At 44.5% G+C, this 12806-nt stretch overlaps 1 protein-coding gene and 1 long non-coding RNA gene across 9 annotated transcripts in view; one reads left to right on the top strand and one right to left on the bottom strand.

Moving 5' to 3' along the window:
- The window catches only part of LOC133385146 (uncharacterized), a 143996-nt gene that overhangs the window by 71336 nt on the left and 59854 nt on the right, over positions 1-12806 (bottom strand). The window lies entirely within an intron of this gene.
- The window catches only part of LOC133385145 (nidogen-2-like), a 43511-nt gene that overhangs the window by 17770 nt on the left and 12935 nt on the right, over positions 1-12806 (top strand). For 4 of the 5 annotated variants that reach the window (XM_061627573.1, XM_061627572.1, XM_061627571.1 and 1 more), the window contains exons 6-8: positions 2970-3104; positions 5629-5709; positions 9436-9548. In XM_061627573.1, the coding sequence (XP_061483557.1) occupies positions 2970-3104; positions 5629-5709; positions 9436-9548 (329 nt within the window). Of the gene's footprint in view, positions 1-2969; positions 3105-5628; positions 5710-9435; positions 9549-11574; positions 12539-12806 lie in introns of those variants that run through there. The other variant, XM_061627574.1, reaches the window with a different exon arrangement.

The raw sequence follows: 12806 nt of genomic DNA, 5'->3' as shown, positions 1-12806 counted from the left end.
CTGATGATGGCCCCCAGCGGCTTTACACAGATGTTAAATAGCATGGGAGAGAGGATAGAACCCTGTGGCACACCACAATTGAGAGGCCAAGGGTCTGAAACCTCATCTCCCAGTGCCACCCGTTGGTGCCTGTCTGAGAGGTAGGAACGGAACCACCGTAAAACAGTGCCCCCTATTCCCATTCCCTCCAGGCGATCCAAGAGGATACCGTGGTCAACGGTATCGAAAGCCGCTGAGAGATCCAGGGGGACGAGGAAGGCATGTTCTCCCCTATCCAACGCCCTCCTCAAATCATCCACCAGAGCGACCAAGGCTGTTTCAGTTCCATGTCCAGTCCTGAAGCCTGATTGGAATGGATCTAAATAATCTGCTTCATCCAAGTGTGACTGTAGCTGTGTGGCCACCACTCGCTCGATCACCTTGCCCAAAAATGGTAGATTAGAGACTGGGTGAAAGTTGTTCAACTCTTGGGGATCCAAGGAGGCCTTTTTCAGAATGGGCTTGATTACTGCCTCCTTAAGAGCTAATGGCAGTGCACCCTCTTCCAAGGAAGCATTTACCACTGCCTTGATCCCTTCGCTCAGTCTCTCTTTGCAGCCCACAATGAGCCACGTAGGGCAAGGGTCAGACAGACAGGTGGTCAGCCTCACAGTAGAGAGCACCTTGTCCACTTCCTCAGAGGGAAGAGGCTGACACCGATCCCACCGGACCGGGATGCAACTGGCTGACTCTGGCCCACTTCCTGTATCCATGGTGTACGGAATCGTGTTCTTCAGGCGCTCGATTTTATCAGCAAAGTGTTTGGCAAATGTGTCACAGGAGGCTTTAGAATGCTCCAAGGGTTCCTGCGCAACCGAACCGACCAGGCTTCGGACCACTTGGAACAACCTCCTGGGACAACACTCTGTGGATGCAATAGAGGCAGCAAAGAAATCCTTCTTTGTTGCCTTTGTTGCCACTTGATAGGCAGCTATTGCTGCTCTAACCAGTGTCCGATCGTCTTCGGAGCGAGATTTCCGCCACCGGCGCTCTAGTCGTCTCACCTCCTGCCTCAGACCCTGTAAGCGTGGTGTATACCAGGGTGCAATCTGAGTTCTATTCAGGGGGAGAGGACGTTTCGGAGCCACCCAGTCTATAGCCCTGGTGATCTCCCTATTCCACTCTGTCACCAGGGTTTCGACCGGGCGACCTTCTGACGGCTCCCAATCTCCCAGAGCATTCAGGAATCCCTTTGGCTCCATCAGGCATCTGGGACGGACCATCCTAATAGGTCCCTTTCCCCTGCGGAGGGTGTGCGGCAATGAGAGGTCCATGTTCACCAAATAGTGGTCTGACCATGACACGGGGTTCGAAGAAACAGCCCCCATTTTCAGAGCACTTCCTTCCCCTCCCGAGACAAACACAAGGTCAAGAGCATGACCGGCTACATGGGTGGGCCCAAAATTACTAAGGTGCAGTTCCCAGGAAGTCATGGTTTCCATGAAATCCCGAGAAGCTCCTATGAGAGCTGCCTCGGCATGCAGGTTAAAGTCCCCCAAAACCAAAAGGTTGGGGGAGAGAACCCGCATGCCCGAGACAACCTCAAGCACCTCGGTCAGGGAGGCAGCTGTGCAGCGGGGTGGGTGGTACACAAGCAGGATCCCTAAACTGCCCTTAGGGCCCAACCTCCAGTACATGCAGTCAACAAACTTGGTCTCGTGGAGAGGGAGTCTGGCAAAACTCAAGGACCCCCGGTATATAACTGCCACTCCCCCTCCCCGCCTACCAATCCTCGGCTGCTGCACGTACTGGAAACCGGCTGGACACATGGCCTCAAGCACAGGAGCTGAGGCCTCATCCAGCCAGGTTTCCGTAATACACATCAGGTCTGCGTTCTCATCCACGATCATGTCGTGGATGAGCGATGTTTTCTGTACCACAGACCTGGCGTTACACAAAACAGCAGCCGAAGGTTGGATGGAGTCGTACATCCCCCAGTTGTCTTCTGGTGATGGGCAGGCCCGGAACAGGGGATGGATATTATGCATCTATCCCTTGTTCCCCGAAACTGGCCTGGCCTGCTTCTCACACCCCTCCAGCATTTAAAGACTTCACCATCCCTCCCCACAAGCTTTCAATGAACAAAGTCCAGCACCTCTACTCTCACTCTCCCCACCCTGGTGTTCTCTTTCTATGGTGTTGTAATATAATTGTAACAGTTTGGAAGCAGTTAGAGAGACTGCTTTTTAGTTCTGGGTTGGCACAAATGGCTACTAATTGGTTTGGATCCACTCAACCCCCTCTGTAGCAATTTGTAGCTGCCTCAACCTGATCTGGATTTGGCACAAATCAGTCCTACTTGGTTCATGATTTGTGATTTGGACAAATTGGCTGGACAATTTGTTAGTTCCTAGTAACTAACGCTAATCTTCCCTGATTCAATAGTGAAGTGAGGAGGGAAGTACTATTCTACTGCTGTTGTGCTGAGGATGGAACTACACTTTGTCCAGCACCCAGTTTTACTGTAGATTGGTGGATTCATTAGGCTGTAATACTGCATCTGCAGAGAGTACATATGTATGTATGTAAATCCTATTGATTTCAGTGAGAATTGCCTGTGAATACCAGTCAGCCTTCTGTCTTCTGAATAAATCTGTAAAGGTTCTGATTCCCAACCCACATATTCTGCAGCCATACTGCTAACCTCAATAAAACTATTCCAAAACAAGGCTTTGAGGGTCTCCATTGAATGAGGTTGAAGAGGACACTGACAGTCTCACTATGTGTTCCAATTACAGAATGAAAGGTGTTAATTACAGTCAGGATAGTTTAAAGATTAGTTAGGAAAGGGTCCAGAGTTGCAAAAGTTTTGGAAGATCCCCTGGATCATTATGACTACTCTTTCAGTTTGCATTATATATGTGAAATGAAATGCCTTATTGTTTCAACACTAGTATTTATTACTATAACAGAGCCCATCTCTCTTCCAGATATAAATGAATGTAAGGGGAATAATACCTGTTCCAAGTTGGCTTCATGTGAAAACACTGTCGGCAGTTATAAATGTCAATGTTATCCAGGCATAACTGACTTGAATACAAGAAATCCTGGAAGACAGTGTCAAGGTAAATAAATATAATCTGCCTAGTGATATGGTAATTAAAAGGATGAAGTTGTGTTGCTAGTGAAATAATTTTTATTTTGCCAGATTTTTATTGCAGCCTGCCAAGGTTTAAGCTGAACTACATGTTCATAGGATGTACAAGGACAAATCTCACTGATATCAGGACCCCCTTTTGTCTGAAGCCTATTTACCATGGTATTCAGGCCTTAGTTGAGTTCCTCTGGTTGCAGTGGTTTATTCAAAGTGCATCATAGTTGCATGAACAGAGCTAAAGTGTAATGGAGTACACTGTGATGTTATTCTGCCACAGTTTCATAGGTGTATTTAATTTTAGTTTCAGAAAGGGACATTTCACAGAAATAGCAACCCTAATGTTGACCTCCAAAATGCCAGTTGAAACGAGGGAGGTAGTTCCAAAGGCATATTCTCTGCCTAATTTGACCCAGATTCTAGCACAGCTCCTGACCTGCTGGCACCAGTTGCAAGTCTTGTTTTCATTAACCGGCTCCCCATTTGTGTGTGCGTGCCAGTTGTGACTAAGTGCCAAGAGACTGTAGCTCCCTTAATACATTACTCAGACATAAGGGGCTTCATGAGCTGAAGTGGCAGTGGGACCATACCCTTATGGTCTCTGATTGTGTATGTCACAAAAAGGGAAGATGTTTCTAAAGGTTTTTTTCTAAAAGGTGTTTTGTTTTAATATAAAGTGTTTTTAAGATGTTTTAGAGTGTTTTTAGTGTTTTGTTTGCTGTGCTGGACTGATTCTGGGAGGAAGGGTGGGATATAAATTTAATAAATCAATCAATAAAAATAATAAATATGTATATGTGGGGGAATATATTGGACTTATGCCAGTACTAGACACTGTCAATGTGGGGTTGGGCTAGTGTGTTAAAAACATGTTCCTGTGAGCAGCAATGCCTTTCAGCATGATCAGATCATCATATTTGATGCATACATCAATTGCACATGGATTTCCAGTGGCCACCGTGAGCCAGATGGGCATTTGAATCCTTCCTAAATTGTTGTCTCCTAAAATGGGCATATATGGGAATGGGATATATGACTGTATGGGGAGGTGGTTTATTGTTTTGTTTTTATGGTATGGTATATTTGTTTTCGTTTTTAACAATGTTGTAAGTCACCTGGAGACCTTCAGATAACAAGTGACTAATAAACAGATAATAACAATAACAACAACAACAACAATAATCTTTTAAATGTTTTTTTAAAAATCAGACAGAGAGTATAACTTTCATCCAGTTGTGATTAGGGATGCAGTTCATTGCATAGTTCCAATCTGCTTGTGTTCCGATAGTCCGTTGTTTGATCCTGATCCACCCTTTTTTTGTTCCTGCTTACTTTGGCACTTGCCAATTCAATCTGCTGTGGGCTTTTTTGGGTGATTCGATCCGTGGTGGTGGGGTTTTGATGGTGATTTTTTTTCATAATTTTTAAATTAAATGCTTATGTAAATGATCATAGTGTTCCATATGTTTTCCCGCATTTACATATCAATAAGGCAGATAATCGCCTTTGAGTCTGTCTCTTGCCTCAAGGTAACTGATGTGCTGGTTAAATAATGATTCTCCTCCCTTTTGCTATTTGCCATTGAGCCAGTGTGGTGTAGTGGTTAAGGTGTTGGACTATGACCAGGGTTTGAATCCCCACATAGCCATGAAGCTCACTGGGTGACCTTGGGCCAGTCACTGCCTCTCAGCCTGATGAAAACCCTGTTCATAGGATCGCCATAAGTCAGAATCGACTTGGAGGCAGTACATTTACATTATTCTTGAATAAGTTTGTCAGCAGCACTGCAGCAGCATCACCACCACCACCACCACTAGTACCACCTTGTATTTTTACTCTCTCTCTCTCTGTCACACACACAGCACAGAGACATACAGTCCCTGAAGAACTGAGAACATCAGCAATGAAAGTGGGAAGGGGTGGGGTGGGACGGGACACACACATCAGTCCTTCTCGTCATAATGTTTCCCACACAAGAGGATGGAGATTCAGAATAATCTGAGTTGTCTTGTTTGAAAAACACAAAATTGCAGGATAATTTGATGGTTAACACTGATGACTTATATAGCCTAGGTCAGGGAAGGTAGCCAATATGTTTTGCATTATATAGAAATAATAACAGATTTTTTTTCATAATATATAATGGACAAATGGTGATTGTTATCACACCTACACTATTATGAATGCAGCAAAGTTGAGGAAGTTATGAAGATAATTAAGTAAAATAGGAGGAAGTTTTTTTAAAAAAAATCCATGCCAATTACAGCCGCGGCCACTGCAAGCAATCAGTGCCGGTCTGAAAAGAAAGCAGACTGTCGAATTCAGTTGGAATTTGGTACTAAATCTGATTTAGCGGGTATTCTCCCCCATCCCTAGTTGTGATGCATATTTAAAAGTTTAAATTTAAGGTACACAAAACATGACTATTCAAAAGGAGGAAGAATTTGAACTTGCATATGTCTATTGGTTAATTTAATTTTCTGCTTAATTTACAGATCCCATCCAGTGTTTGAACACATCTGATATTTGCTCACAATCCACTAAGTGCCTTGCCTCGCAATATTACATCTGTTCAAGTATGTTGTAAATATGTATTCTGAATTTTTTAGCCATTGTACGTTCAGATTGGTAAACGCTGAAAAGAGCTGCAAATGCTTTTCTTTAGAGCAGGACTGGGAAACCTGTGGCCCTCTAGATGTTGTTGGATTCCAGCTCCCATCAGCCCCAGATAGCAAGGCCAGTGGCCAGGGATTATGGGAGCTGTAGCCCAACATCTAGAATGTCACAGCTTTACCAAGCCCTCCTGTAAAGGTTGGATGCTCATGTTAATAGTTTTATAACGAAAACATAATTCTTAGTAAGTGCTTAGCCTGCATTTCTTTGAGCACATGGGGATTTTGGAGCACATGAGCATGAATAAGGTGCTAAAGAATAACCAGCATTAATTCCCTTTTGTGATAAAATTTCTTTATATATTTTGAATAAATAACTCACTTTTCAGTTCTATGTATCCTTCAAGGTGATTCACAACCACCATTAAAAATAAGCGAAGAAAATCATAAAAGCATAATATTGTATTCAGGGGTTGCATAATATATCTAGACCAGTAATTCCCAAACTTTATTCCCCACGGACCACTTGAAAATTGCTGATGGTCTTGGCAGACCATTTAATAGGCTTTCTGCCTGTTGTAGCAATTGTAATGTGCTGTGCTAGATGCTGTATTATTTTTAATTGTATTTTATTGCTTTTATTGCTTATATATTGTATTTTATTTGTATTTCAAATTGTATTCCACAGAATTCAAACTGTAATACAATACACTGAATGAACCTGAATGAAGTTCGTAGACCACAGTTTGGGAACCCCTAATTTAGACTGCAGTAAAATTGTTCACACTGACCCAATTTGCAAGTAACACTAAGTCACACCATAGCATAGTGTGAACAAGCAAACATGTGGGTTCCTGTAGAGATTATGGCTGCTGTACTCCTTTCCTGGTCCTGCTGCTGCTGTTGCACTGCCATGGTTTGGCTTAGCATTACGTGGGCTTTGGTTTGTCTTGTTCTAGACCAGCCTTTCCCAACTAGTGGGCCACCAGATGTTGTTGGACCACAATTCCCATCTTTCCTGACCATTGGCAATGTTGGCTGAGGCTGATGGGAGTTGTGGTCCAACAACATCTGGTGGCCCACTAGTTGGGAAAGGCTGTTCTAGACAAACCATGAAGTGTAACCAATGTTTGTTTTCTGTTTGTTTTTTCACTGTGTTTTGTCTGGGGGAGACAAACCATGAGCCCAAGTTCAGATGTAATGCTGAGCCAAATCATGTTTTAGACCTTGGTACTACAGCAGGAGCAGGAGCAGGAGCAGGACCAGAAGCAGGACCAGGAGCAGGACCAGGAGATTAACACCCTCAATCTACTGTCTGGAAACCCGAGTGTTTGCTCATACATGTTAAGCCATGGTTTGGCTTAGCATTAAGTGTGAATTGAGCTACCGTCTCACAAGAGGGACAATAAAACATTACTGTTCCTGTTTGATTCCCCCCCCAAATGAGCCCACACAGTGACCTATTTGTGTTTCACAAGTCTCGCTCATTAAAAATTAGGAGGGGACTCTACTGCCCTGTAAGGGAGCCATACTAAAGTGTTTTGAGTAGCACAGTGATAAACAGTGATATAGTTTTTTTTTAACTGCCTGAAGTTGTGTAACAGCTACAATATCATGGTTTCTGAGTTGGACCCAGTGGTGGCTATACAATGTTGGAGAGAGAGAGAGAGATCAAATTATTCCAGAAAAAACCCTCAGATTTCAACATTGCTCTTACATATTTTTGTCTATTTTGCACAAACGTAAGAACCTGATCCTGAGTTTGTTCAAATTTGGAATATTTTGGCACAGAGCAATGTAATCAGGGTATGGGTAGATAACAGAAAATCAAAGTGTATAAATAGAGGTTGTTCTAGAAACAGTATCCATCACTTTAAGGCTACAACCCTATACTCACTTACCTAGGAGTAAGTGCCATTGAACTAAATGGGACTTGCTTCTGAGTAATGTGTAGAATCACACTGTAAGAAGACCATTTCTCACACATTAGATGTAAGGACTAAGAGATTAATTGAGTTGCAAGATACTGGCTCCTTGCAACTACCACCCTGGGCTCCTTCCAAAAGGAAGGGTAGGATATAGGGTTGCCAGGTTCTTGGCCTGAGACTGATCCTGTATCTTTAGGAGAAGAGAAAGTCAGCCAAGTGCAGGTGTTCTTGCAACTCTGTAATGGGAAACACCACAAGGTGGAATTCTTCCTTCCCCCTGCACACCTTTTAAAGATACAGAAGACCTCTTGGTTGCCAGGCCCGGCCTCCAAGAGGTCTTCTGTATCTTTAAAAGTTGGGGAGGGAGAATTCCACCTTGTGGTTTTTCCCATTATAGAGTTGCAAGAACACCTGCACTTGGCTGACCTTCTCTTCTCCTAAAGATACAGGATCAGTCTCAGGCCATGGACCTGGCAACCCTAGTGGGATATAAATTTAATAAATAAATAAATAATAATAATAATAATAATAAATAAATAAACAAAAAAGATACAATTGATAGCTGTGTAGTTGATTTGTGAGGCAGGTGCATGTTACAGTCCACCACCACCCCATCAGCAATGGGAATAAAACAGCCAACAATAATTTGTAGGTGAAAACAGGCCACAACTTTATTGGATTACAGCAGGTAAGTGGGGTTGATGTGGCAGCAGAGCAAGGATCCGCTTTCATTCCAGCATTCCTTGCTCAGGGAATGTTTGTCCACCCAACTAGCAATTGGGGAGTCATCCTTGGGCATTGGCCAGCATTAGACTCCCAGTGTGGTGCAAGCCGATGCACCTGGGATCCTGATGATCAACCAGTGGGGGTGGGTGCAAGCTGAATGAGGCCTGGCCGCTCCCGAGCTAGGAGTATGGCCTTACCCATGCCCCTAGACCCCTTAAGGAGGTTCTCCTTATGTTTGATCCTGCCCAATGCCATTTCTGCCTTAAGCTGTTACAGCTGCATATGGATGCCTATCTGTCCCGTCAACCAGCAACCCTTTTAAGAAAAGCTCAGTGACACACTGCAACTGAGGGAGGATGGGGAAGCCAGTGAGCAAAGAAAGAGGCCAGCAGCAGCATGGCCAATGACTCTTAAAGGCCTGGCTCTGACCTCTTCCTTTCCTAGAGCTCTCATGGGATCACCAAGGATTACAGGTGGTCCCATGAGAGCTGGAGTGTGGGTGGGAGGTCAGATCCCCTTGCCTGTTGCTGCCTGGGGCCATGTGCCGCTGCACAAATGCAGGGCTATGATTTAGTAAATGTATTTTTGTGTTTGAAGAATGCAACCAATTCTGTGAAGCAGCATAAGGAGCATGAGGGACAGGAGCATGTAACAGATCATCATCACATCAACACTGTCATTTTTTGCATACGCTGGCTACATTTTTCCATACATGTCTGGCCAACTGTAAAATTCTATAAGCTGAGAATCACAGAAGATGAACAGCTCTGTGCAAGGAAGAAAGAATAAGCATTGCACTGAATGAAGTGGACTCAGTCATTAAAATGAATGCTTCTTAAAAGTTACTTGTCAGAAATAAGAGCCAAATAAATGTATCTTTGTTTGAAGACCAAGGTCATAGCAGCAGAGGATCATGGTTAGAACATAGATTTATAGGAGGCTTTATTTTAAGTATCATGAATTAATTATGAGATATGGGAAACTACCTCTGACGTGGAACTGATTGAGGTGTTAATTATGATACATTTCTTTTCAGGCAAACAAGCATTTGCTTGCAGAATTTTATTCAAAAACCAGAATTTTACACCTGAACTTTATAATCCACAAAGTGAGATCTATAAGAATATGGCTGACAGAATCAAGAAAACTGTGAGTTGCTTAATATTCTTCCTTGTTGTTGTCATTATTATAAAAATGTATTATAGTAGAAGCTCATTATAACGCCATGGTCAGGGGACAAAGGATGTGCCCGCATTATAGGGCTTCTGTGTAATAATGAAAGCCATGTTGTGTAATCAGCATTTTATTTGGGGGACATCTTCATCTCCTCAGGAGTCAGGATAGCCGAAGGTGCGGTATAGCAAACCACGTCATGACAAGCGTCTACTAACTTTCTAAGAAACATACAGTAGGGCCCCGCTCATAAAGCGGGTTATGTTCCGGACCCCCGCTGTAAAGCGAAAACCGCTGTAAAGCAGATCCCATTGACTTACATTGACCAAAATGGCGCCCGGCGGCAAAAAACTGTCGTAAAAGCGGAACAAGTGCTGTAAAGCGGGGCCTTTCTACAATTCACAACCGCTGTATTAGCGGAATGCTGTAAAGCAAAGCACTGTAAAGCGGGGCCCTACTGTACTCAATACAGTGTACAAACATATTTAAAACCATTAAACACAATAGCATGTGCGCCCTATCCTAAATGGTCAGGTGGGCAGATTTAAAAACCAATAGCAATCAAAATGTTGGGAGTCTATTCCTTTATGCCCTTAACCCAAAGACAGCAAAATACCGTAAGGCTGCAATCCAATACATGTCTACTCAGAAGTAAGCTCCATTGGGTTCAATGAGCCTTACTCCCAGGTCAGTGTGTATTGGATTGCAGCCTAATCCATCCAGACCAAATAACAAATCCATTTACTTACACACACAGTGTTTCTGACATCCATGTTGACCCATCCCATGGAACAATGGTTCCTAGAGCAGACATGACACAGAGTTTTGTGATGGGATGGGGGTATAAACAGAAGGTCACAGAAACCTAGCAGGAAATCTATAACCAACAACAGGAGTGGAATTCTCAAGTTGCTCTGACTAGTGCTGTGCTGAAAATTTCTCCCTCATTTTTTTACCATTCTCCATCAATTAATGAGAAAATAAATTATATTCAAAAATTATGAAAGGGGGGGGAATGGTCAGTGAAATTCTGATGGGTGGGGTGCAGGGTTCTGATGAGCTTATCTTACTTTCAAGGATGCCGAGGGGTGTTTGCAAGTGTCCTTTCTTGCATTCGATAAATCATCTCTCCAGCATTCTACACACTCTGCAGGAAGCTGCTTTATACCGAATCAGACTATTGGGTCCATTTAGTTCAACAATGTCTATATGGACTCGCACCAGCTCTCTAGAGTTTTAGACAGGGGACATTTCGAGAGGTGCTTGGAGTTGCTGGGAACTGAAGCTAGGATCTTCTGCATGCAAAGCAGTTGCTCTACCACTGAACTATGGCCCTTCCACTTGAACCAGGGGTGGGTACCTCGAGCCCGCTGGTTAAATTTGGCCATATGTGACATCAGGTGTGAAGCAGGTAGAAGTACAGCTGGATCAACGGTGCAACTGAGTTCCCCTTGGGAAATGCAATCGCAAGTAGGGTTGAAGTCATTGCCCATCCCCATGGGGAACTCAAGCTGCCAACCCCGGCAGAAAGCAGCTTGATAACCCTAACCATAGAAAAATGACCAGAGGAAGCTTCGAGGACATCTGGCACAAATGTAGTTAAAGAGGAGTCCAAGTCAGTCTGAATGTGAGCAATTTTATCTGCAAAGTGCCTCGCAAACATGTCACAGCGAGCGACTGTGTCTAATGTAGGGCCAGAGCCCAAAAGACCCCGGGCCACCCAGAAAAGCATTGCCGGATGACACTGAGCAGATGTAATGATGGTAGAGAAGTGCACTTTCTTTGCTGCCATCACCACTACATGATAGGCTTGAAAATGAGCTCTAGCCTGTGTTCGATCGGAAGTGGACTGAGTTTTTCTCCATTTTTGCTCTAGCCATTGTGCCTGCCATTCCATCAGGCCCAAGGTTTGAGTAAACCAAGGTGTATTATGGGCCTTCCTGGTGGGAGAGGGCGCTTTGGAGCAATAGTGTCCACTGACCAGGTCACCTCTATATTCCAGAGATTGACCAGGGCTTCAGCAGTATCGCCAGCCATGCTGGGAATATCCCCCAGAACATTCAGGAAACCAACTGGATCCATGAGTCTCCGGGGGCGGACCATCTTAATCAGCCCTTCATCCCTGCGAAGGTTACCGGGGGCAGAAAGTCTAAACCTTGTCAGGTGGTGATCTGTCCATGACAACGGAGTCACTAAGAACCCCTCCACCCTCAGATCACCTTCTTCCCATCCCGAACAGAACACAAGATCAAGTGTGTGTCCTGCCACATGCGCTGGTCCAGATGATATTAGAGACAGCCCCATGGTTGTCATGGCAGCCATGAGTCCTGAGCTGGGCCTGTGAGTCTAACCTCGGCATGTATGTTGAAGTCACCCAGGACTATAAGCCTGGGGAACTGCAACACCAACGCCGAGACCAGGTCCACCAGCTCAGAGAGGGAGACTGTTGGGCAGCAGGGTGGATGGTACACCAACAGAATTCCCACTCTGTCTCCCTGACCCAATGGCAGGCACACACACTCAAACTCAAGTATGCTGAACCCCACACCCACCGACATTCTGAAGAAATTCTAAAGGGCCCTAAGAATGAGACAGAGAAATAGAAGCTTCTTTCACAAAGGACGAATCTTTCAAGAAATTGGAGGGTACATTTGTTGTGTGCTCAGAAGCAATGTATTTCCACAAGGACAGTAAAACAGGCAATTGTGGGGTTAAGCCAGCAATGTGTTCGTGCCAAGGCCAAACTGCAGATGTTGCTGAGCAAGGGCACGGAATGAGATATAAGCGCTGGGCAAACCGAAAGCAAGGTGTGGGGGTTGTATTGGAGCTTGTGATTCTTGTAACTGAATGTCTTTTGGAATAAAGACTCTTAAACCTTTTAACGCGTCTGAATCTCTACCGGACCTGAAATCCTTTAACCGGGATACTCTTAGCAATCTCTTGGGCCAGCTGGGTTCGCTGCATCACACAGAACAACAGGGGTTATGGGCCCAGCCTACCCAGCGTAACGCAGAGGTTGCAGGTTCGAGAAGACGTGTAAAGACTGTGGCCGAGTGTTGGAGAGGTGAGCAGAAGCGTGCTGCTGAGTATGGCTGTGGCAATGTCAGCAGGGTTACCTCTGGAGCGGCTTACAGAGAAGAATTACAGTAGCTGGAAACTACGGATGAAAGCATTCTTGACTAAAGAAGACCTCTGGGAGGTGATTGATGCAGCCCCACCGGCGGCTCCGCAGAA

The sequence above is a fragment of the Rhineura floridana genome, chromosome 5 (genome assembly GCF_030035675.1).
Source record: "Rhineura floridana isolate rRhiFlo1 chromosome 5, rRhiFlo1.hap2, whole genome shotgun sequence".
NCBI lineage: Eukaryota > Metazoa > Chordata > Lepidosauria > Squamata > Rhineuridae > Rhineura > Rhineura floridana.
Note: the sequence above shows the minus strand (reverse complement) of the source record. Positions and strands in the feature narration are given on the sequence as shown.